The sequence below is a fragment of the Phalacrocorax carbo genome, chromosome 27 (assembly GCF_963921805.1).
Source record: "Phalacrocorax carbo chromosome 27, bPhaCar2.1, whole genome shotgun sequence".
NCBI lineage: Eukaryota > Metazoa > Chordata > Aves > Suliformes > Phalacrocoracidae > Phalacrocorax > Phalacrocorax carbo.
The window spans coordinates 2,341,303-2,365,817 of record NC_087539.1 but is presented as its reverse complement, the minus strand read 5'-3'; the positions used below and the strand labels follow the sequence as shown (position 1 = coordinate 2,365,817).

The 24,515-nt window shown below is 54.0% G+C and overlaps 2 protein-coding genes across 8 annotated transcripts in view; one reads left to right on the top strand and one right to left on the bottom strand.

Annotated features, from left to right (window-relative positions):
• Positions 1-984: 984 nt before the first annotated feature.
• On the bottom strand, positions 985-5,503 carry TMEM106C (transmembrane protein 106C). Of its 2 annotated transcripts, none has more exons than XM_064474470.1 (8): positions 5,440-5,503; positions 4,627-4,847; positions 4,459-4,522; positions 3,775-3,934; positions 3,531-3,671; positions 3,228-3,277; positions 2,886-2,939; positions 985-2,469 (listed from the first exon to the last, which is right to left on the bottom strand). In XM_064474470.1, exons 2-8 carry the CDS (start codon positions 4,817-4,819, stop codon positions 2,310-2,312), a joined length of 822 nt encoding a protein of 273 aa, XP_064330540.1. In that variant the 5' UTR covers positions 4,820-4,847; positions 5,440-5,503; the 3' UTR covers positions 985-2,309. The 2 variants fall into 2 exon arrangements, with proteins under 2 accessions (XP_064330540.1, XP_064330541.1); XM_064474471.1 differs by lacking the exon at positions 5,440-5,503 and adding an exon at positions 5,360-5,373.
• A 5,635-nt stretch (positions 5,504-11,138) lies between these two features.
• Positions 11,139-24,515, top strand: part of VDR (vitamin D receptor) — a 41,283-nt gene continuing 27,906 nt past the window's right edge. For 2 of the 6 annotated variants that reach the window (XM_064474423.1, XM_064474428.1), the window contains exons 1-3: positions 11,139-11,203; positions 12,435-12,530; positions 15,712-15,792. The gene's annotated coding sequence lies outside the window, so the exon portion shown is untranslated. Of the gene's footprint in view, positions 11,204-12,434; positions 12,531-13,704; positions 13,822-15,310; positions 15,606-15,711; positions 15,793-17,796; positions 17,874-24,515 lie in introns of those variants that run through there. The other 4 variants (XM_064474426.1, XM_064474424.1, XM_064474425.1 and 1 more) reach the window with 4 other exon arrangements.

The following is a 24,515-nucleotide window of genomic DNA, read 5'->3' as shown; positions in this document are numbered from 1 at the left end:
TTTGCGTCCGGTGATAGCATGGGCACCGCAGTTTTTCATTAAGAGAAATTACGACTTTAAAGGATTTAAGAAAAAACAACCTTTAAACACACTACTTTGGGGCCCTCACCTCAATTTTAAACGCTCACAGCTGGCAACACAGCAGCCACCACTCCTGCTAAAGCACCTGAGGCAGCCTCCGCAGGGCTGGGATCTTTAAAAAACATTGGCAGAAGAAATTCATTAAAAAGGATTGGAGGATTAAGAAGGATTTTCAGAATAAAACACCCTTTAAAAGGCCAAGTGCTTCACCACATGACCTGGAGGGCACCCCTAATTATTAGCGCTCTGGCTCACCACCGCCGGCTGTCACACAACTAGTTCGGGGCAAAGCCTGAATTAGTTGGGCCAAGCAGCAGGTTTAGGGTTCCTGCTGCAGACACCCACTGAGCACCCCCCAAAAATCACACAGTTAAAAGCAACCCCCGCCCGCAGCAGAGCTGGTTTTAAGACCGGGGCATGCGGCTGCAGCCTAAGACAACAGCAAGGGGGGGGAAGAGACAACTCTGGGGAACAGGAGGCTGCGTCGCCCCACAAGGAGAAGCTCCCAGACAAGGAGGAAGTTCAGGAAATGAAATGGCTAAAAAGCAAAGTTTGTGATTTCCTCATTTTCCTTAAAAAAGAAAGCTCGACTCATCATAAATCAGTGGGTTTAGAGAAGTCGTGTGAGAAGCTCATGACCGAGAGCGGCAGGGACTGTGCAGCGCAACAGCCACGGAGGTTGGGTCGGTGACTCCGGTCACTGGTCCCAACTGCCCGGGGTGGGAAGGGAGGTGCTTCGCTGCTCTCTTGCTTGAGTTACTCAGCCCCAAACCCCAAAAATCACCAGTAGAGAATAGGCGACATGACACCAGTCACACCACAGAGCGCTAACTCTAGGACAAAGTTTGATTTCTGCAGGAGGAAGCCAGAGCTTTTCTTTGAATAAAGGACTCTGCACAGAAATGTACAACTCGGCTTTAATAAGTAGAATTCACTCCTAGAAACACCGTTAGGCAGAAACGCCACTTTTTAAAAAAGCAAGGTGTGCTTTTAATTCACACTCACACAAGATAAAGTATCCTTCATTGAAAACCACCACGATCCCTTTCCCTTGCAGCCTTTATCTGTGCTTTTTTACCACACACACACACACAGAGACCCCCTGTCACACAACCTCGCATCCAACAGGCAGCCAGAGACAGGCGTAGGTGCCGGCAGAGAGGAAACGCGGGCAGCCGCAGCAATCAAGTGCCAGAAAAACTACAAAGGGCGGAGGCAGAATGAAACGCTGCCGGCTGCAAACGGCACAACTCCGCAGCGAGAACCGCGGCGGGCTGAGCTTTCGCATTTATTCGCTTTAAGAACGGGGTTGATGCCGTCCGTCGGGAACGGCTCCTGGGGGTAAGCCTTTGAAAACAGCAACCCCCACAAAATCAGTTTAAATCCGGGCTCGTTTGCTGCAGGCACAAGTAACAAAGCAACACTGAGCTGCGAGTTCCCCGGTTTCAAGCCCCAGAGACCCCCGCAGCTGCCAAATGTGGGGAGAGGAGGGTTCAGGGCCGTGCGCGGAGGAGGAGGAAGGTCTAATTCACAGGGGCCCGTCGCACGTCCCCAGCAGCGCCGCGCTTACCGAGGCCCTCTCATTAAGACAGGGGTGTTTTGGTATTGGTTTGCTGTAGGTGGCCTCAGCTGCCAGCAAACGAAATCTGCACAACAGGGAAAGTGTGTTTCGAAGGTTTCGATTCCTTTGCCTCCTACTAGTGCAAATTAGAGAGGTTATCTGTGCGTTCCTCGCAAAGAACTATCCCTTTTTATCCAGCCAGGCTTTGAAACAAGCCAGCGACACCCTGACACCAAACACAAGTGGAATAAATTAATTGCACAGAACTAATTTCTGTTTACCCTGAAAGGACCCGACAACAGGGCTAAGCTTCAAAACAGCTGCACAAGTCAACTCTAAATCTTTGGGATCTTCAGACCCCAAAGCATGAAGCTTGGCTGTCCAGTTTCCCTACCAAAAGCTAGTTCTTCAGAAGCCAAGAGGAAGGCAGGCCCAGCAGGACCCCGACTTTGGGAAGGGATCTGTGCGCTTGCGTGTGAGCAATGCCCCAAGCGGGTTATGCAGACAGGCCAGCAGCGCAGCCCAGCTGCCCACAGGAAAGCGCAGAAAGGACCCAGAGCTTCCAAACAACTCCCACCAAAGTCACTGGTTCCATTTGAAAGTTCCCAGTCCCTTCTCTAAACCCATCTGCACAACCGCCCGCCCACGGAAGACGTCAGCTGCGCCCTCAGGCCTTGCTCTCGGCTTTGGCTGCGCCTCGTGTCAAAGGGGGTGGCAGAGGTGGCAGGTCCTGGGCGGCCGTGGAGTTGGTGCTGCAATCCACGTAGTGGTACGTTTCCAAAGCGCTCTGCGTCTTGTGGCCGATGTACAAGAGCTTCACCGATGTCCTGGGAGAGGAGAGAGCAGTTTAGTGCGGACAGGACCTGCGACAGCAAGCCCTCTATCAAAATAAAGCCACCCCATCAGGTTTTTACATGCCTCACGTAACCCCTCTTCCCCCTCAAAAGCTGCAGATCCTCAAATTTTTGCTCAAGATGACTCGCTGCAGCGGGCAGGGATGCGCAGAGCTGGCGAGCGCAGCCTCTGGAGCACACCACCCCTCGCGTGAAAGCTCGGCACGGAGCAACCTGGTGTCCTCTCCTCTGTCTTACATTTCACCCAACTGTGTCAACTGGCCTGGATTAAAAGCTGACACAGTGAACCAGGCTGGGGTGCTTGCCAAGTGGGATTTTCTTCATGTACCCTAGATTTGCTGCGGCAGCAATTCCCTTTTGAATCAGGAGCCGAGCAGAAAACCACCTACCTCATGAAGATCACTATGTTGTGTACCTTCACCTTGGGAAACGTGCAAAAGAAACTAGAAGAAATCAAAACAAAGAAATAGGTCAGGATGGGCTAAACAGGGCTGCAGAAACACTTGCGTTTCTCGGTATCTTCTGATGATATTTTCTCTTTGGTGCTAACAAACATGGTCCAAAAGCCACGTCACAACACCCCGACAAAGTGGCCTTTCAAGTCATTTCTAGCAAAGAGTTACTTTCCTGGAAGTTAGCAGAAAACAAGTCATTTCCAGAGCAGATTCTAATTAAAGCAGCTTAAACCCACCCCCAACCCCAGCTATATGCAGAGAGTAGCAAATCCTTACTACACATAGGAGAAAGGTCCACCCAGCTCCACCTTCACAGTGAAGTTCACCTGTAAAAGATAAAGACACATCCACATGCAGCTCAAGTACTCGCTTAAATCCACCCCCTTCAGAGTCTTTCCTACTTGCTGTTGCCTTTCAGCTGGCATGCGTAAAGCACAGGCTGCTCTAGCCATGAGGCTACTTTGCCAAGCAAAGCTTTAAGGTATGGACAGACTATCATCAAGTTAACTCGTAGCAGCCTGCGGGTTTCACGCTTGATTTGGTGACGCCTACATCATAACTGCAACGAAAGACAAATACCAGTTTGTCACTCAGCGGCTGGATGCTGGAGACGTTGGTGATCTGCTGGGTTCCTATGACAGTGTTCATGTACTGCACCTGACTAGTCAGGCTGGTCACCGTCACTGAGTAGAAGTTGGAGTTCCTGATCCGTAAAGTGGCCTGGATGGAAAAACACAGGGGGAGGGTGTGAGTAGGAGTGACCTTCCTGGCAGCTCAGCGCAGAATTTATTCCCTCAGGAACAAAGACGCACGAAAACCGTACCGTGATGGCAAGAATGACAACGGAGTTCTTCTTGTCGAACCAAACTTGAACCACTTTAATACCATCGTCATCCACCAGGACCGAGTGTGGGAAGAGGAAGAAAACCACCAGCCCCGATATCAGCAGGCAGAGCAGCACCGACAGCAGGACATACAGCTTCCTGGAAGAGGCAGGGAAGGGGTCACCTCCTTCGCCCTAACGCAGCGTCTGCAGCTGCAAGAGACCTCGTATCTGAAACCCAACCTACGCAGCAAACAACACGTATTTGTTCTTCCCTAGAAGGGACACAGAAGTGCTGCTCTAATGTTTTCAATATCTGAAATTGCTCAAAATCGTCACCCTTTAAACAGCTTATTCTTTGGTAATGAGTAACCAAAGAATCATTTTAGCCCCCACAGTGTTCTCATAATCTAATTTTTTTTGCTGTTGGCGAGGTTCTCTCTAAAAGCTTCAGTAAAGGTTGCGGGGATGAAGCGTGTGAGTAGAATCATTGTTTCCACATTCACCCCACAGTGGGATTTCACAGGAAGCAAAGTTAAACTTTAAATTGTATTTGTTGACATACTTGGATGAAAACAAACCACTAGAAGAAGCAGCAGGCTGGGTGAAGCGTTTAGTTGTGGCAGCAAACAACAAAAGAGCCCTCTTTGCAAAGATGTAATTGCTCTCTTACTACACACTTACGTTCTCTGCGGACGAAGCCGTTGGTCACTGTAGGGTATCAGAGCCACCAACTCATTTACCTGCTCTGGAAAGCAAAAGGAGCACGTTAACCAATTCCAAACACATGTGAGGTTGCTCACTTAAGTAAGCAACGTTTTCTTTTCTTATTTAAGTGGGAGGAGCAGTCACCTGTGGGAATGCAGCCGGTGCCTTGGCAAGTGGGACAGGTGATGCTGTCCTGACCTGTGAATTCAACATACGGGAACTTGGCAATGTCTTCCACACGGTCTCGGCTATCGAGTAAGTCATCGTCATCATCCTCAGCCTTCTTCCTCTGCCTTGAAGAAGCGTTATTAACGGAGAGGGAAAGCACAGAACCCATTGCAGCTGCTGTAGGAAAGCCGCATAACCTATGATGGAGGCAGCAAGAGAAGTCCTGGTCATTAAATAGGTTTTCAGCCTGCTTCTGGCCAACGAGGAAGCCCTACCCTGAACTACAGGCATGAGGGGAACAACCTTCCCCCCAACATCCCTTAGAGAAATACCCGCACACAGAGACACCCTGCCAGGGCAGGGGGGTCCAACACCCACCACAGAGACCTCCCCCCAAAGGGGTGACTTCCACAGCACCCCACAAAAAGAGACACGCTACTTCAGGACACCTCAGTGGAGGCTCACTTCCAGAAGGCCCCCCTAAGCAGAGACCCCCCCCAGAAGCCAACAGCCTCCAGAGAGAGAGACCTAGAGCCCTCAGGACCCCCCAGAGGGGACCTGCCCCTCCTCCACAGTCAAGCATACCTTCTTAGACACCCCCCGCCTCAAAAAAAGACATTCCCTCCAACTCCCCTCTCAAACCTCCCCCCTCAAGGGTCCCACAGCCCCTCAGACCCCCCCCCAGAAACTACTGCTCCCCTCAAACGACCTCACAGAGACGTGTCCCCCAACACCCCCATGAGAGAGACACCCCCCCGCCGCCCCTCAGACCCGCCGCCGCAGCCTCACCCCCTCCTGCGCAGCCGCCGTCTCTATGACAACGCCGCGAGGCGGCGGCGGGCGGAGCCCAGCCCTGGCCCCGCCCCCCCGTGGCCAGCGCAAGCGTACAGAGCTCAGGGCGGGATGAATGGGGCGGGTTCCCGAAGAGCCCGCCCCCTCGCTTAACGCCCAATGCACGCCCGGGCGGGGCGTTTCGTCACCGCGGGGCCGCCCCACCCGCCAGCTCAATGGGAGGGGCTTTGTGGGCAACGCCTCACCGTGACGAAAGGCCCCGCCCGGGCGTGCCTCTCCATCAGTGCGCATGCGCTGCGCCGCAGAGGGGGCGTGCCCATGGCCCCACCCTTTTGACGAGACTGAAGGGCGTGTTCCGGAACTGCGCATGCGCCGCAGCTACGCGGGGGGTCCTCCGAGGGCGGATGGGCGTGTCTTTGTGCGCATGCGCGCTGTGAGTTGCCCCTCCCTCCCTGCGCATGCGCACGCACGGGGCCGGCCGGCGGGGCAGAACGCGCATGCGCGGGGGGAACGAGGAGGGGCTCGGTACGGAACTCACCCCCGAGCAGTGGAAGGGCATCGAGCCAGTATGGAACCTTCACACACCAGTATAAGGGCCCCTGTCCCAGTCTGGACCCGCCTATCCCCAGTATGAGGGCACCTGACCCAGTATGGGACCTTCATACACCAGTGTAAGGGCCCTCATACCAGTATGGACCAGCCTCCTCCCAGTGTGAGGGCACCTGGCCCAGTATGGAGCCTTCACACACCAGTATAAGGGTCCCCGTCCCAGTATGGACCCGCCTCCTCACGATGTGAGGGCCCCTGACCCAGTATGGAGCCACCCCCCACCCCAGCATGATGGCACCTGACCCAATATGGGACCTTCACACACCAGTATAAGGGCTCTTGGTCCAGTAGGGACGCGCCTCCCCGCAATGTGAGGGCACCTGACCCGGTATGGAGCCCCCACACCCCAGTGTGAGAGCACCCAACCCCGTATGGGACCTTCACACACCAGTATAAGGGCCCCCATCCCAGCATGGACCCACCTCCCCGCAATGTGAGGGCACCTGTCCCAGTATGGAGCCCCCCCTCTACAACTATGAGGGCATCCATCCCAGTATGAACCACTCACACATCAGCAGGCCCAGTCTGGAACCCATACACATCAGTATGAGGGCAACCATCCCAGTATGGAGCTTTCCCACACCAGTATGAAGGCTTGTGCATGGCTGTGCAAGCTCGTGCGATGTTGTGTTTGCTCGAGCAAGGCTGTGTGTGCTTGTGCATGCTCGTGCGAAGCTGTGCATGCTCGTGCGAGGTCGTGTGTGCTTGTGCAAGGCCATGTATGCCCGTGCATGCTTGTGTAAGATCACACGAGGCCGTGCATGCCCGTGTGAGGCCATGCAAGGCTGTGTGTGCTTGTGCATGCTCATGCAAGCTCGTGAATGCTTGTACAAGGCCATGTATGCTCGTGCAAGCTCGTGCAAGTCCATGTGTGCTCGTGCGAGGCTGTGCAGGGCCATGCAGATTTGTGCATGCTCTTGCAAGCTCATGTGAGTCTGTGCAAGGCCATGTGTGCTTGTGCAAGCTCGCATGTGCTTGTGCAAGCTGGCACAGCAATGTGAGCTGGTACAAGGCTGTGCAAGACTCTGCGTGCTCATGCAAAATGTGCGAGGCCGTGAGAGCCTGGCACGCTCCACCCTTTGCCGCAGCCTCACCAGATATCAACTCATTCTCCCCCGGCGCTTCCTGGGGGTGTCAGTCGGGGGGTCCTCAGCACCCTCACCCTGGGCTCTGCACCCTGGGGACGTCCCCACCGCAGGGAGAAAACTATGGAAAAAGCCCAATTCCCCCCTGAAACGGACCCGCAGGGTCTCTGCCCTCGTGACGGCAGCGCCAGGCGCTTGATCTTTGCTCCGTCTCCTTTACGATCCCCTCCCCAACTCTCCTGACGTTTTTATTTCGTTTTTTTTTTTTCCAGTTTTACAGCCCGAAGGCCCCGGTGCAGCAGCCGGTTCAGCCCAGCATCGCCCCCAGCACCCCACGACCCGGCCTTGATGTAATGCAGCATCTCAAGTGTTTCTAAACCTCTGAATTTTGGGGCAAAAAAAGTCCAACCAGCTCTTTCCTCCCACCACCCCCAGCCCCGACAGCTCTGGGTCAGGAATGAGCAAAAACACCCCATTTGGGTCAACATTTATTTAATGAACTCCCTCCCGTGCAAACACTGGTGAATTTTTTTTCCTCCGCAACAAACGTGAGAACTTACTGGAAAAACGAATTCCTTCCCCTCATAATCACCCAAACCATCAAAATAAAGTTTACGGCGAAATTAAATATTTCCATCGGCCTCGCACGCTCCGGAGGCAGATGCTTCCTGCTGCTCTCCCGTGCGTCGCCGATGGAAACTTTATGGATCATTTATTCTCTCCTTCCCAGGAGCAAAATGCCAGGGAGAGGGAGGCTTCCCAGCTCGCCTTTCCCCCCGCGCTAATTGCCACCTCCTAGTTGCCTAATTGCGGGCTGTGCATCTCCCATCGCCCCTGAGATGGTTGTTGCACGCCCGAGGAAGGTGCTGGGTGCAGGACTGACCCATGCGGACAGACGGCTGCATGGGTGGACGCTGCGAATGGCATGTTGAGAGGGGACAGGGAAGGGGAAACCAGCACTGAGCCCCCTGGGGACGGGCTGTGGGGCAAGCTCAACCCTATATTAGACAACAGAGAATCGCCAGGTGGGTGGGGAAGACGCTGCCTCCAAAAACGGCAGTGCAAAACCCCGCAGCAGCCTCTCCTCAGCTCTTCTTGCCGTGGTGTATCCTGAGCTTAATCCCTCTTCTTCCCATTTTAAATCCATTCTCCCCACAAAGCCAGTGGGGACGGGTGAAAAGGGGAGGGGGGGTGCCAAGCCACACCCCGCCCGGCACATCGCCACACTGGCGGGATTTTGCAACCGCTTCCTGAGAAACTTTTGCTCACCGGGGGGACGGAGCAGGCACGTAAGTCGCCCCGGGGAGAGCTGGCTCCATCCCCCTGCCCGGGGCGGAGCGGGACGGGGCAGCGCCGCTCCCGGGGGAGCTGCCGCCGCCGCGGTGGAACCCCGTTGGTGAAGCCGGTGGCTGCGGAGCAATTTCCAGCCCAGTTGTGGAACGTTTCCCTTCTCCGTGTGCCCGTCAGGGTTAGCTGGGGAAGTGACATGATTTGGCCGTGCCCGTGGCCGAGGAGGGCTTTGATTCCTCCCACTCAACATCCCACCCTGGCTGTTGAACCATCCTCATCCTCCCCCAGCCCCACCGATCCCCCACCGAGGCGAGGGACCCCTTTTCCCAGCCTGGAGGAGTGTGAAGACACCGGCTCACGGTCACAGCTCTCGGTCACCGTTCCCACCCCATGCGTGGTGCAAGAATTAAATCCTCCTGCATCCGCGCGCGCCCCCGGGCTCCCGCGCAGGAGGGGTTTTGCATCCTCTTGTGCAGCTTCTTGCCAGCACGATGCAAGTCACGGGGGTGCAACGACGAGCCGAGCAGGAAAGCAAGAGCTGTGCCAGGGTCTGGCCCCGGATTCCCTCGTGTGAGGGGGATTGAGGGGGGAAAGCAGCAGGAGAGCTGCTGGAAAACAGCTATGACCACCACAGGTCATGACGGAGGGAGCAAATTAAACCTCTCATCAGCTGCAAGCCTTCCCCATAGCTTGGGGCACAAACGCAGCCGTGGCTGTGGAAAAAAAAGGTGGGTTTGGCAGGAGAACAGTTTTTTATGGGGTTGAGGAGCATGTTGCACCGGTCCCGGCAAGGCGAGGTCAGTGGGACATCTGTTGTCCGAAGGCTTGGGACATATTTTAACATTTAAATGGCTGCGATGGTGGAAATCAGCGGCGATGGAACGTGTGTGTGCGACTGTGCCCGTGCAAAATCACCCACTCCCCACCCTCCTGAAAAGGTTCTGCGCCACTAAATTGCCTCTAATCGTCTCCCATTTCTTCCCAGACGTTGTTTTCTCTCATTGGCCTCATTAAATCCATTTGAAAACAGTTAGTGAAATGTTTACCCCACGCAAATTAGAGCTGTTGAACCCGGTGATTGCAGCTGAGAGGCGGTGATTGCCGTCTGCCTCGCTCGTGTGCGTTGGGGGCTCATTTTCACCGGGGATTTTGGGTTTAGGGGACACTTAATAAACCCTGGGAGCATCTCGTAGGGCCTTTCTCAGGGCATTTCTTGCTGTTTTATTCGATGTTGCTGGTGGCTGAACCCTGGATGGGGTTTTGAAGTTGGAAAGGGAAAAACTGCCAAACATCCTGAGTTTTTCAGACTGGGGGTGTAACGAGCCCGAGCGATGGAGCAGCTTTGGGTTGGGGCTGTGACACCGGCTGAACCGGCTCAGCCCAAACCCCCACGCTCCAAGTTTGACTCACGTCACCGGTAATGGGATTTTGGGTGGTCAAGGTCAGTATTTGTGACCCAGCTTATTGCGCTGTCCCAAATACCACCAGGTCCCACAGAAGCAGCCAAACCGAGGTGTCCTGTGAGCCCTTGGCCCCCAGACTTGCGAAGGTTTTGCACAGGGTCGGTTCATGCTTGGGACATGAAGCCCTGGACTCTGCGGCATGCCGAGAGCAGCCGCGGGGCCGACCGGAGCAGTCTGGATGCTGCAAACAGCCACGACTCTGCCGGGAACCTGCCCACCCTTGGTCGTACACGTCTCCGGCACTTGGAGTTGCGCTGAGGCCCTTGCAGATGCTGCTGTCTCTAGTCTGGAGGCAGAGGATGAATCAGCTCTCCCTCTGCCCTTAATCTGATCTAAGAGTAGAAAAATACAAGAACTCTCTCAAGGCTGTAATCAGATAGAGGTTTTGCAGTGTGCGGTGGCAGGTCTCTCGGGTGTCCTCCTGAAAATAGGAGAGGAGGGAGATAAGCCCAGCAAATACTGCAGCTGCATAAGCCAGATGGAGTTTGTTTGCTAGGTGATGAATGCAGCGAGCGCTCCGAGTACGTGGGGGCTTGTTACTTAGAAATCCGGAAGGGAAGCAGCCTCTGAACCGCCACCGGCTCCAGGGACAGAGCTCTGCAACCTCTGGGCTTCCAGGAGACACCAGAGCAAGGGTGAGGTGCGGGGGGGGACACACACACTCAAATGCGCTCAGGACCTGGTGCTGCAGGGAGACAGTTTGCCTGGGAGTGCTGGGGGGGGCACTATTGTACTGGTGGTGTTTGCCCTGTCCCAGTAAGGGACTGATCACAGGCCGGGAGGAAATGGGTAAGCTGCCTGAGCCCATTGGGCTTTCTGTAGGGCTTGTGCCCCCCAAAAGTGCCAGGCAGCGGCACCCCAAAAGCCCCCCGCGGCATCCCTGCAGCCCCTGGCAGAGCACAGGGCTCCCCACAAGGCACGGGAGCGGGGCAGCACGGGCAGGGGCTGGGCCGAAGGCGGTGGCCGGGCTGGGCAGGGGGGCTGCGGCCGTTGGGGTCCCCAAGCCGGGCAGCCCAGTGGGAGCCCCCGCGCCGCAGGCAGCCACGTGCAACCTCCCGCCAGCCCTCGCCACGCCCCTAGTGGGCGGAGTTTCGCGCAGCAGCGATCCTTATTAGGTGCTGGTAGGCGGTGTCGGCGCAGACACGCCTCCTAGGGGGCGGTGCTGAGGCGGCGCCGCGCTGGTATTGGCGATGGCGGGGAGGGGCGTGTCTCGGAGGGGGCGTGGTCGCGGGGAGGGGCGGGGCGCGGAGCCGGCCGGTTCCCGTCAAAAGGCGGCTCCGGGGCCATGGAGGGGGTGGCGGTGCCGGAGCGCAGGTACCGGGCGGGGGGCGCTGGGGATGTTGCTTCTGAGGGGAAGCCCCCACTCGGTGCCCACCGTGGGCTGGGTCTTGGGGGCGGTGGTGGCTCTGGTGGTCGCTGGGACACGGGTGGTGCCGGGCGTGGGTGGGGGTCGTCGGGGTAGGCGGCTGTTGCCGTGGTCCCACGGACACGGGTGTCGGGGGACACTGGTGCCCCCCGTGGCCGGAAGGGTGTGGGTGTGGGTCAGCCCGGGTTCCCCCTGCTGGTTAGAGGGTCCTGTGGGTTTGGGGGGGGGGGTGTCCACTGAGTCCCCCTGGGGTTTGGGGGTCCTGTGGGGGTATTGAGCCTCCCCTGGTGCTCTGTGTGCTCCCTGTCTTGGGTCCCACGGGGCTCCACGTGTTTCTCATCCTGGTTTGGGGATCCTATGTATGTTTGTGGCCCCCCCCACCAGGTTGAGGGTCCCACATGAGGTCCCCTGACACTCAGTGTCTCCCCTCATCTGGGGGCTATCAGGGTTGTAAAGGGCTTCACCTGCCAAAACTGGGGACTCCTTAGGGTTGGGGGTGTCCCTGTCCCTTGTAGGCTCTCTGAGCTGTGGGGGTGGCTCCTGGTTTTTGGGTGTCAGGGCCCCCCCAATGCTGCCCAGTCTCTGCTCTGACCACCCCTTACTGGGCCCAGAAATGAGGGTTCAGCTTGGAGCCGTGGGGTGTCCTGGGGGCTGAATGTGACTGTGTTGGGGGTGCTTTCCTTCCCCCTAAATTCTGGCTCACATAACCCTTTCTGGGCTGGCTGGCAATTCCCACGGAGGTTGGCATGAGGATGGGGAGCAACTGGGCCCAGTCATGTACCCCTTGTTGGTGTGAACTCCCCCTTTCCTCTCTGTAGCCCTGAGCCCCTTCCTGAGCTTCACTCTCTGGCCCCCACGAGGGGAAGTCACCCCTGTCCCCTTTCCCTGTGTCCTGCCCTTGTGGGCCCTTCTCTGGGGCTCTCCAAACCCTTTCTGGGGGGCTCTGAAACTGGTGAGTTACCTGGGTGCTGTTGGGGTGCTTAACTGGTGTTTCAGGGTTTCCAACCTGTTTCTTATCAACAGGCTGGCTTCTGATTCAGATAAGTGCCTGATTAATGGTTGGCTTTAAAATGTATCTTAATCTCCCAATTAGTATTTTTTTGAAGCAGGGGAAGCGATTTCAAATGCCAGGCTGAGACCCCAGCAGGGCAGTAATTGCACTTGTTGGTAATTCCCCAGTGACTTTTCGTCTGCCTCTGAGTGATCCCGTTGACATTGTTGGATGTGACTGCCAGGATCTTTCAGCTGCGAGTTCCCAGCACAAAGAAAACGAAGGTACTGGGGATCTTCCTGCAGTTCCTACATGAGGAATGGGGGATTTCTTTCTCCCTAGGCTAAGCAAGGCACCCCTGGGCCAGGACCAAGCATCCAAAGGCACTTGGGGGGTTGTGGGTGGTGCAGGGCAGGTAGATGTGCCCCTTCTTTAGGGTAAGCTGCTCCTTCCTCTTTATTCCCCCTTATTTAAGCCTGGGGCAGGAGCCTTCAGCATTAAAAGTTTCTTCAGAAGCTGGTTTTCATGAGAAGCCAGCTCTGGCTTTGCAGCGTTTTGTGGCATGCTCTCCTCCCACATGAGCTGGGCAATGACTCATCTTCCTCCGAGGACTTGGTCAAAGGAGTACCAGCGATCTCGGGGCAATGTGCGCCGCCTCCTGAAGGGAGATGGACACATGCTTGGCATCTCACGCCGGTCTGCAGACCCCGTCGGTGCTTTTTCCCCGTCTGCTGGGGAACAAGAGCGAGCCAGGCTGCCTTGGGTTAGTGCCCCGAGTGCCTCTGCACAGGTAGGGAGGAAGATTTAACCTATCTGCTTTGGGGGAGGAAGTTAAGGCTGTAATTACTCATTTGAATAAAACCTCTTCTTCCTTCTCCAAAGCAGCCGGTTAGAACTGAGTCAAATCAGATTGGGTCAGTAGCTGTCGGCTGTGCTGTGACTTTCGGATGGGCCTTGTGAAAGTGTGCTGAGCTAGGGGGGGGAAAAAAAGTGCCAGGCTGAGGTTTGGTAGCTCTGAGAGCCACGTGTTGGCACTGCGTGGCTTGGACAGCTGTCCCTCTGGCATCGCGTACCAGCACCCGGAGGAGTGAGGAAGAGGAGTGAGGAAGGCCCATCAGGTGCAGGAGGCGTTGGCAGATGTCTGCCCCAGATCGTGCTTGTCTGTAAACAGATCAGGTGTAAGATCTCGCGGTGGAATTCTGAATGACAAAGGCATGAAGCGCAAAAATAGGTTTTTCATCAGGCAAGAATTTGCCTCGGGTCAGTTAGTTTTTCACTAGGTGTTTGTTTCCTGAATCCCAATGTACTTAAGACAAAATAACTGGATAATCCAGCCTCTTTTTCCATTTAATAGCTAACTGGATCTGCGGCTGTCCCCCTCTCTGCGGCTAGAGGTGCACTCAGGAATAATTTTTAACCTGCTGTCGTGGAGCCAAGCGAAGTCAGTCTGGCCCAAACTCCCTGTGGCTCGCAAAGGGGCAAATGCTGAAATCTCAAGTCACTGGGAGAGGAATAATCAGAGTTAAAGGCTATAAGCGTGTCTGGTTTTCTCCCGTGTGATGTCTGAGCATGAAGGTGAGGGGGGTAAGCTGTGCCGCAGCTTGGCTGACATCTTCCCCTACTTGTGCAAGGGAATGTGAGTCCACAAGAGCGATGAGAGGAAGGGGACGTGCATCTGGGTAAGGTCTGATTGCTCTGGCGTGAACTTCCTCGGTCCAATTATGGCCACAACCGAGGGCAATCAGCTGATGCTGCAGCTGGAGAAAAGCTGTGCGGGGATGCAGGAGGCGTGGGGGCTGTTACGTGGGTGGGCACTGGACGCTGCTACGAGGGACTTTCCTCAACCCACGTCACGTGGGAGGAATTAAATCCCACTTCTGTGGAAGGCGATGTCATTTATGGGGTGTCCTGTTTTGGAAGTGTCTTGCAGGCAGTGGGTTTTACATGGTGCCCTTCTGTATTTGAATATGATGCAGGTGGCATCTAAATAATGGTACTGCGTTGGTGGGGACGCATCTAGGTGCTGAGTAGGGTCTTGTCCCATCCTGCAGATGCTGGGTGCAGCAGCCCCGGGGGGAGAGCTGCCTGCATCACGGTTCTTCCTCCCAGCAGGAGATGCTGGGAACCAGTGCTCTGGATGGCTTTTGCCCCAGCTCCTGCAGAAGTGGCTCTGCTCTGACTCTTCCCTAACCATAGCTACAAGGGGGTGGTTCCCCCTTTGGGTAACCTCCTGGTTATGTCTCTTGGGCAAGAGGTGGCAGTGGAGCGATTCAGCGCTCTGCTCTGGGGCTTGCATAACTGGTGAGAGATGGCTCACGCTCACCACGCATCACTGAGGCCGAAAGATCGGGGGGCAAAACAACCGCCGCGTTTTCAGGCGGCGGGTGAAAGTTGTTGCGACAGCTGGCTGCTTGTCTCGCAGCCCGTGGAGGGCAGGCGCGGAGCATCTGGTTTCTGTTGATGGTTTTCTTCCCCCTCACATGAAAGCGTATTTCAGGAGACCCGGAGCCTGACTGCTTCTGCACCGCAGCTTCCCAGTTACCCTCTTTATTGCCCGCTCCGGTGTGATGGGAAATGTGGGGTGCTTGTCCCTGCGCGTGGGCACCCCCCTGCTGTCTGGCAACACCCTGTGGTGGGGATGAGAGGCAGTGGCATTAATTTAGAACAGTTTGGCAAAGGTGGAGATTAAAATACAACCCCAAAATGAGAGAAATGCAAACAAAACTGCTTCTTAAAAGAAATATATTGACCTACGATGTAGTGCTGAGTGTTAATGCGGTGATTGCGGAAAGCGTCCCTGTGATGTGGGCTGTCTGGGTTAAACTGGCTCTGAAGCTGTACCCACTGTGGAGGAGGACAACTGAAGAACCAGGTGAAAATGGAGATGGAGTAGCTGATCGCTGTAGGTCCCTTCCAGCTGAACTACTCTACTGTAAAAATGAAAAGGACCTTTTTTTTTTAACAAGACCTGTGTGCTGGCATTTGGCTGAGAGCCCACGAGGACGGCTTGTGCCCCTGGGGTCGGGAGAGGGAAGGACGGTTAAACCAGGGTGTGAGGAACACTAACGACCAGGGGAGCAAAAGTCCAGGCAGATAAGGAAGGTCAGAGATTCTCAAAGGCTTTAAAATGGAGCTTCTCAGCAGTGACCTGAAGCAGCAGCGCTGATGTCTGGGGAGCGGGTCTCCTCTTAGAGCCGAGACCTCGGTGAGACTTTAGCTGAAGGACCAATGTGGCAGGGTAGTCACTGGTGCCGCTCTTGCCTGCTTCCACCTTCATTTTATTTGCTGAATCAGCTGCAAGTCCAGTGCTGTTTTCTTATCTGTGGTGTTTAACGGCAGTATCAGTGTAAACCTCACGTGTAAGTGACTTTTGGCTACTAATAAATGGAAACGGGGTGTAAAATGGTGAAAAACAATACCTGGAACCTTTATCTGTCTATCTAAAAGTAGTTTCCTCATTGCCAGGAATACATGCTGCCTGCCCAAGGTGTCAGGACCTGCTGACGTGACTTCTGAGCTCTGATTTTCCTGGTCAGTGGGACACTGGTGAGTGACTCTTCTGTCTTAAACAAGTCTTGTGTGTGCTCTCAGTTCCTAGAGGCTTTTGGTGGAAGCACTGGGGTGCTGGATGAGGGGAGTTAGGTTGAAAAGGGCGTTCTTAACACACAACACCTTTCTACTCTCAAAGCCAGTGCCTTAATCCTAAGGGTCTGCACACCAGAAACCTACGCTCCCCTTTGCTACAGACCTTTCTGTCCCAACTGCTGCAAGCTGGATGCCCGGCTCGCGTAGGTGCTCTTTCAATTTCTCAATGCCAGGCTGCAACGCACAACACCCCTTGCTTTTATCAGCGCTCCCACTCCACCAGCTCGCTTGGGCAAGAAGCCTCCCACGACCGGCTGGTGCGATGGGCGAGGTGATCGGCGGTGGGGGAGAGCCTGTTCCCTTGCCTGCCGGGCAGGCTGGCGTCCTGTGCCGTCTGTCCCCTGCTGCCAGGCGAGGGACGGGGCTCTGGGAGCTGCCTGTCACATCAGGTCTGTACAGGTTTCGCTTCTCTCCCCTGCCGCAGGGACATGGATAGTGCTGACATGGGGGGTTCCTTGTAAATAAACACTCACGGCTCCATAAATATGCCCGTTTAATGGAACGCAGATAAGACACCACATGGTCTATATTTAGATTTGCTTAGTTTTGTGGAATATGTGCAGTGTCCTTGATCAGAGCTGTGAGCGTTGGCTCACCCTTGCGTCCCCAGAGGGGTGGTGAGTACTGGCTGCCACATGTAGATCTTGAACGCGATACCCTGGGAAATGTGGTCTGAGACACTTGTCTTTCATTGATCCACAGTTTCCCAAGGCCCTTATGCCCTCTTAAATAGGACACTTTTTTTTAGCTCGTTGCTGTTTTCACCAGGTAAAGAGATTTTCTTTCCATAGCCTGGCTTACGCTTAGTGTGGAGACGGTGCCGACTAGTTCCTAATCCTGAACTGAAATCTCTGTTTCTGGGGGCTCCTCCCTAAGGAGCAGAGCCCTTCTCAACCCAGTAGTCCCGGCACATCCGCCTCCTGTCCTGGGATCTGGGTGCAGGCAGTTCTTGTACCTGTCTGTGCCTGATGACTGGCGTTTCAAGCTGTTCTCACTGGCACGCTCAAAGGAGAGGCGACTGTTTTCCAAGCGTCTCTGCTTCATGCTCAGACATTCGAGTAATCCTGTGGTCTGGTCAGCGTTGGGCAGAGGAGGAGAAACCTGTTTTTCTGTGCTCTGGCTGCTGCCCTGGGTGGCCTCCCACACTGTCCTCTTTGTTGACACTGCGCATTACTGGGAGAGGGCACGAAAACTGGTGTGGTCGGGCTGCCTGATGCTCTTGAAATATAAACTGTCGCTCACCGTGGCAGGGTAGGAGGCCCTACGTCTGTGCCAGAGCCCTTGCACACGCACAGGGCTACTGCACTGCAAGAAACACTTCCTTCTGTTTGTTTTACTTGTCATGGATGACAGAATTTCAAACCAGTGAAGTATGTTGTGACAGACTGTGACCGTGGTGGTGTGATCTTTGCTACACAAACTTAGCAGGGAGGAGGATGAGCTGGGATCTGAGGCAATGCACCAACGCTGGGTGCCTAAATCCGTGGGTAATGTGTAGACCTGATCACAGGAGAGGTGATGCTTAACTTCTGGCAGGTCAGGGAGAGTGTTCAGTGGCCTCCTCTGCTCGCAGACACTGGGTCACAAGCACAGAAAACGTAATTTCTCTTTCTTTCTGCAGCCCAAACATACCTGGCCGGGGTGCCTTCTGCTCCGGGACAAGCTGAAAAAGTGGCTGATGGGGGGAATGGGATTGCTGCAGGTCATCTCTGGGAAGGAGGAAAGCAGAATTAACCACAGATTTCTTAGAAGAGGGGTGCAATTTCAACCCTGCCCACCCACTCACTTCCTTAAGTACCAGTAAAATTGCTGGAGAAGGAACTGCCTGTTGAGGGCAGGGCATGACTCTGCTCTGGCATCACGTGCTGTGCCGTGGCTGTACTTAGCTCTGAATTTACCCATTGGCTCGTCCAGACAGGCAAGAGAAGCAGAGAGCTAGGAGCCAGCTCCTCCTAGTCACGCTCCCTGGGCACCCACTGCAGGTAAACGGCTGTCCTGGTCTGGGAGAGCAGCCTGGCTGGCTGGGGAGGACCAGGGGCTCAGCAGAGCTCGGCTTGCGGGCCCGATTCCTTCCTTAGGGTCCCCCTGGTCTGCAGCAATAGGCTGGAATTCCGACCAAAACTTCACTTCCAGGAAAAATAGCGATTAATGCCAAAGTTTAATGGTCACTGGGCTTGTTTTATCTTTCATCCGCCTGGTGAGAGATGACATGGGGATGTCCTCTTTGTTTTGTCTCACTTCTGTTTTGCTGCTTGCTCCTTCCCTCCCCGGCTCCTTTGACTGGTCTTTTAACCTGTGGCTGCTGCGTTTCTAGTTGTCCTTTAATCAGCTGATAGAGGTCTGCTGAGAAATCACCGCTCTGCTCGCGGCTCGTAAGGAGACCAAAGTTTCTCAGGATTGCTTGGGCTGGAAGGAGGTACGGGTGTACGGGCTGGATTTCAGCATGGATGAAAGGTCGGGGGCAAGACAGCGAAGAATTAATATAAGTAATGAACAAGAAAACATTGCTATGACAAGCTGAGCTTCGGGAGCTTGTGTGCAAGGCAGAGATCTCTCCTGAGGAGATGGAGAGAGTTAGTCTGGTCCTGGGGACGTTCACTTGTGGCTCCTAATCTACACACATGCAAATAATCCTGGCTGTGGAATAGCTTCAGAGATGACATGACTCAGGGGTTTTATTTTTTTTGCTCCCATAAATCAAAAGATATCCCACGGATGCTCCAGCTTCGCCTCTTCAGTGCAAGCAGCCCAGGGATGTGCTGATTTTTCTTTTGGGTCCCATCTCACCCACAAGCTGGCAGCTCCTGTGGTCCTATTGTAACGTCCTGCTCGAATGCAGTGACGATACTTCGGGTCTTGTTATGCTGTATATTGGGTGCTAATCTTTTTTCTTTAACAATAAGACTCTTGTAATGCCACTTAATGTCTGCTGTAATGCCAGATTGCTGGGGAATGTGCTTGGTGGTGAAGCTGGATCTCTCTTAAACCAGTGGGGAAGCCAGCTGTGTTTTTCTACTCCTTGTAACAAGGGCTGGTCAAGGCTTGTGTTTCTAAGGTGTTGATTTAGGGTGACTAATCCATCACAAATCAACTCTCCTGTCACTCGCTGCTTCTCTGAATGCAGCTTTCTCTGCACTGATGTCTTTCCCCACCCTGATAAATGCCTTACAACTATTTAGGAAATAGGGCAGCAGGATAGAAAAATCTGTATAGGTGGGTGTATTAGACCTCTTACAGCAAACATCTGCTAACATAATCTGCTTCCAGCACAGGTTGACCAAAACTGCCAGGTCTTTACTTCTGGGAATGACCTCAGATGTTGTCCTCTATCTCCTGGAATCTTAGTAAATTAGTTTATTATTTCAAAGGCCGCCGGAGCAGATAGGGCCCTTCTGAGGCTGCCGATCTTTTCCACGTACTTTATGACTCTGTGAATCCCAAGACCTTGAATTCTGGACTCTTCCTGCAGAGCTCTGGGTTGGTGCCTTGCAAAGGGGAGCTGTTCTTCTGTAGCCTAGTCTTGATCTCCGAGTGCCACTGGGGTGGCTTGCCTGGCTTAAGGCACTTATTTCAGGCAAGTCCGGGGAATGTCTGTGGTGTAACGTCTGACCTGGCTGTTTGGGTTCAGCTGTGGCATTGAAAGAGAGCTTGTGTGGCTCTCCCAGCCCTCCCATCCTCTCCTGGGCAGCCTGAAACCAGCCAGGATCTGCCTCTGCTCAAGAGTGGATGTTCAGCTCCTGGCACTTGCTCCAAGGCGGGGGATAAAGGTTCAGATTCTCTTCAGCCAAGCTTCAGTTCCTCTCCCAAATCCAGGGCATGTCTTCAGCAGATCAGTATTTCTGTGCAGACTTCAGTAGCATTCTGCAGCTTAATCAGCTGAGGTTTTTCTTCCATTTCTAGCAAAAAAAGAAGATACAAAACCCAAACCCCACTATAGGCTTGATATGATAAATGAAACATTTTCAGTATTAAAGCTGGAGTCCCTGGGGGGTTGTGTATTCCTGGTGCAATTTCTCTCTGAAGTGATAGAGCAATTTGCATTCTTAGCAAGAACCTGTTTGCATATATTTCGAAATAAGGGAGAAGCTCTTAAGGAGTGTGGTATTTGCCACATGCAGGGACAGCTCCTTTCTGTTGGCCTTTCCTGAATCTTTGGAATATGAGAGAAAGGATTCCTCGGCTGCTCTTACCGTGGAATTCATGATTGGGAAATGAAGAGATGCACGCAAGCATCTCCTCATGAGCGAGAGGAGGGGATGATTGAAATCTGGGAAGGGTTCAGGTGACCCTAAGTGTCACAGGGAAGCATCTGTGGAAATAATTGCGGTTCTCAATTTGTTGGGAGCAGAATATTCCCTTTGACCTGTCCTTGCTGTGCCCTGCAATTAGCTGGGTGCAAACGTGGTGGTGTTACTTGGAGGCACAACGGTACAGGCAGAGCAACGGTGATATCAGCGTGGAAATCGTGTTGACTAAGCTAAAGGCAGAGTTTCCATTGGAAACATTAGCTTGGGGAAATAACTCTTCTAGATAAGAAGTGAAAATGTGGAAGAAGGAAATGGCTATTACGTGCTACTCCTGTCTGTAGTTAAAATTACAAGCTGAAGGGGGTAGGAAAGGCAGAGACATCTGCGACTGATAATTTGTGAATGGGTTAGGGTTACAGCACCTTAATGCCAAGTACTGCACAGTGCAGCTGGTGTAGATTTGATTTAGGAGCCTGTTCTGCGGCTGGAAACGCTTCGTGCTCAGCCAGCTCCGCCGTCCTGCAGGATTTCCATCCGGGAGCCAGGGTGAGCAAGTGCCTGATGGGGCGATGCCGCTTCCGTATCCTCCGGCTGCAGGCGCAGACCCTGCACGTGGAGGTCGACGACTTTAAATGTCAGTGAAACCATAGCGGGCAAAATAAGCGCCGGCTGTACAGGCTGTGGTGCCGCAGGGAGAGGGGCCGTGCTGGTAAACGTGTGTGTGTGTTCACTGCATCCATCTGAAAAGCAAGCAGAGCTCTGCTCGTGGCTTGGCAGCCCCAGCCCTGCAGTGGCCTCAGCTCGTCATAAGGTGCCTCTGGTAGCTCCAGACTTGGGGTTTTTTGTTTTCCTCCATGTCTCTGATTTCTTTTTTTAATAGCTTCCCATAGCTAGCGTTATTCTGCAGCTCTTGAACACCTTAGGACAGTCAAACAGGATGCCCTGCAGTTGAAGATCAGGCTGAGCATGGCTTTTCTCCACTTCCCTGGCCTGCAGTAAGTCATAAAAGGCAGCAAAAAAAACCCTTTTAGTAGGACTAACTCTTTTTTTTGTACTTTGTCCCTCTTTCTCCTGAGCTAATGAATACTGAGGACGGGGCGATGCTGGCTGATAGCTGGCCTGCCTGAAGCAGCGTCGCCCAGAGAAGCGAGCAGGGAGCTCGTGGCAGCCTCCTGCTGCCCTGTGAGCAGACCTGCCGTAGCTTTGCAGGGACAGGAGCTCGGGGCGTCTCCTGTGGCCGGTTGGATGCGCCTGAGGCGCAGCCAGGAGCAGGCTCTTCCCCTGAATCTGGGCAGAGAGCCTTGCGGGCTGCTTCGGTGAGTCAGAGGGGAAGTTGGATGGGGCTGAAGCCTTCCCGTGAACTGGCACTCGTGCACCTACTTTCCTGTTAACTTCAAACCTGAATGATCCTCTTCCAGCATCTTCCAGCATCACAAGAGTGAGGTAAAACCGGGTTTCGACACCAGTGCTGAACCAGCTGCAGCGTGACGGGCATCGCAGGGTTCCTTCCGCGGCGGGAAGGAGCCCGTAGTAACCGCTTGGCTGAGGTGCAAGCGTGAACACGCCACACGCGCTCACTGCGCCTGCAGACCAGTGTTGACGGACGGGAGCATTTAGGGGCAAACATGCGCAGAGCAAACCCCTCGGCTGCAGCGGTGTTGACCACCTCCACCGCCGTGGATGTCACGGTGCCCTTGGGCGAAGCAACGCAGTCCTTGGGAAGAAGCTGTAGTGACCCAAACTCATTGCACGAACCAGTCTGTCACTCAAAGAGCATCTTTCCTGGGCTCTCCATCTCAGCGGAGCTGCTTGCCGGGATCGCAGCCCGGCATAGGCTGCGACTGGGAAGGTTTTAGGCTAACCCAGCTGTGCTGGAGAGCTGAAAGGTGCTTATGTTAAGCCTCGCATCAGCTAAGCTGGCCAGGCACTGGGTCTTTGGCTGCTGGGCTGGGTCTGGAAGAAGGTCCATATGTACTCTCAGAGCAGGTGGTGAAGTGGTGGGGATGTTAAGTTGGGGAAAACCTGGTGTCTTGCAGGTTTTCCTGGTAGAATAGGAGTGAAAAGGCTCTGTCCTGTTCTGGGGGCAGTGTAACTGGATTTGGCCGTAATCAAGGGGCCATGTTTTAGGTAGCGCAGACAAGCGGTTCTACCAGCATTTAAAATTCTGATAGCAAATACAGCACCGTACTAGCACCTAAACTACTATTGAGATAATCCAGTTTAACATCTTACAGCTGCCTTTTTTTTGTTAAACAAACCATAAATGCAGCAGCTTCTGAGCAAAGGAAAACCAACACAACTTCCATTGTGCGGCTCCAGTGTGTGTTTGGTTTGGGGTTTTTTTTTGTTGTCTGGTTTTTTGTTTTCTGGCCTGTGAGATGTGGGTTTGGTGACTGCTGTCACTTCTTGTTCATGACTAACATCCTCCCTTGGCACTGCTCAGGAAATGAGGCACCCTGCAGCTCGCTCGCTGCAGGCACGGTGGTCTCCCCCCTCCAGGAGATGCCTATTATTATTTTTTTAAGTTGCTGTTGAAGCCTAAAGCATCGGGAAAGGGTGTTTTTTGCTCTTTGTGGGTTGCAGGCTTGCAGGCATGGTCCCAGGTGGTGCTGCCTGCTTCGATGAAAGCCTGCGGAGCAAATGCATTGTCTGTGGGCAGGGGATCCTTGCCAGGAGGAGAGGTATCGCTTGCAAGCCACGTGCCTGTGTGGTTAGCTTTTTTCCACCTGTGATTTGGGCAGGGAGGCGGTGATCTATGGTGGTGCCCTCTCTTCGAGGCACAGAGGATGTCAATCCAATGATTAAATAGAACTTCTTTGAGGCGCCAGCTCCTAGGAGGATCAAATGAACAAGGAATATCACTGTGCTTGTGGCAGGCTCTGCAGATTCTGTTATCCCAAATACCATGGCTGGCCTCATCCAACACATGGGATCCTTGTCTCTTCCATGTCTGAACTTGGCTTTGAGGGCTGGGAGCTCAGAAGCTGCTGGGCTTCCCCCCCCTTCCCCCAACTTCTGCTCCCTGCTCTCCTGTTCCTGGGGTGCGCTGCCCTAGCAGAGATGTTTGATCTCACCTGCTGTTTGCTCTATCAGTTGGCAAACTTTCACAATTCCCTCTCCTTGTTTTCCTGGTTTTTTAAATCTCTGGACCAGCTAGAGCTGCTGCAAATCACCTCTCTGCCATATCAGCGGGATCTTCTAATTAAGAAGCATCACTTGGGGATGGGGCAAGCAGTCCCTGTGGTTTGGGTGCTCAATGGAGGAGAGGCTGGGGGGGCCCTAATGAGGCTGGGAGAGGCATCTCCTGCTTTCCTGTCCCAACTGCAAGCGGTCGTGACTTCCTACAACAGGGGAAATAGAATTGTTTAGCCCATTCCTGGAAACCAGCCCTGGTCTGTTCAGACAGAGCCCTGCTACACTCTGATGGGAAACAGTGCCAGCTTCCCTGACCCCCCCAGGGGCCCTGGTGCTGCTGGACCCTGACTCTGGGGTCACCAGTGCTCCCCAGTTTGGGTCTGCTCAGCCCTGCAAAGTGCTATTGCTGTTCTTGTGTCAGCTCAAACTGGAGGAGGCAGCGGGGTTGGGAATGGTTAATCTGTAGGAATGGGGTGTTTTGGCTCATTGTCCCAGAAAATGGAAATTCCTACCGCTGTAGCTGATAGATGTGTGTCCTTAAATAAGCGTGTGATGTTTTCGGGGCTGCTTTACACAATGTTGTGAATCATAGCTTAATGCTTTCTTTGAAATCCCAGTCCAAGAGAGTGATGCTCTGCTGAAACTGTCCTCCTGTCTAAAACCTTGTTTTGATTAGTTTTACCCTAGAAGTGTTTTTGGGCTCTGAATCTCTAAATGAATCTGTGTTGCAGATGTGAAATGTTAAAATGCAGCAGCTCCTTCATTGTTACAAGCAATTTAGAGCCTTGCTTTTCCATGATTAGTGAACACAGGCGTTAGGAGCTGGTTTGATCTAGAAAGGGGGTTTTCAAACAAGGAGGAAGAGCTCCAGATCAAGAGGTGGCTACTGACAAGGCTTCTCAGGAAGCCCAAAAGTCTGATGGAGCCCATGGCAGCCTGTGATGCAATGCTGGAGGATGCTCCACCCTTCCCACTATGTGTTTCCTCCCAGTTCCCATGCTGTGGTGCTCACAGTTCCTTCCCCAGCATTGAAATTCACTGAGTTTTGGGCCGGCTCTCTCTTTCTTGCCTCTTCTGCTGTGTTTGCTCCTCGGGGCAGGGACGGGGGTCTGTGGGTGCTCCTATAACTGAGCACTACTCTGTTATTACTGTTATCGGCAGCCGATGGCCTCCGCTCCGTGCGGGGTGTGCCAGGCTTGCTCATCCCAGTTGGCAGACAGTCTTGAGACCTGGCTCTGTGTC

What these genes read in the sequence shown, in the direction of transcription:
- TMEM106C (XM_064474470.1), bottom strand. Translation starts at nt 4,819, where the DNA reads ATGGGTTCTGTGCTTTCCCTCTCCGTTAATAACGCTTCTTCAAGGCAG. An exon ending in CACCGGCTGCATTCCCACAG is followed by an intron (nt 4,523 to 4,626) that starts GTGACTGCTCCT and finishes TTTGCTTTCCAG; the next exon opens with AGCAGGTAAATGAGTTGGTG. An exon ending in GGACCTTTCTCCTATGTGTA is followed by an intron (nt 2,940 to 3,227) that starts GTAAGGATTTGC and finishes GATTTCTTCTAG; the next exon opens with TTTCTTTTGCACGTTTCCCA.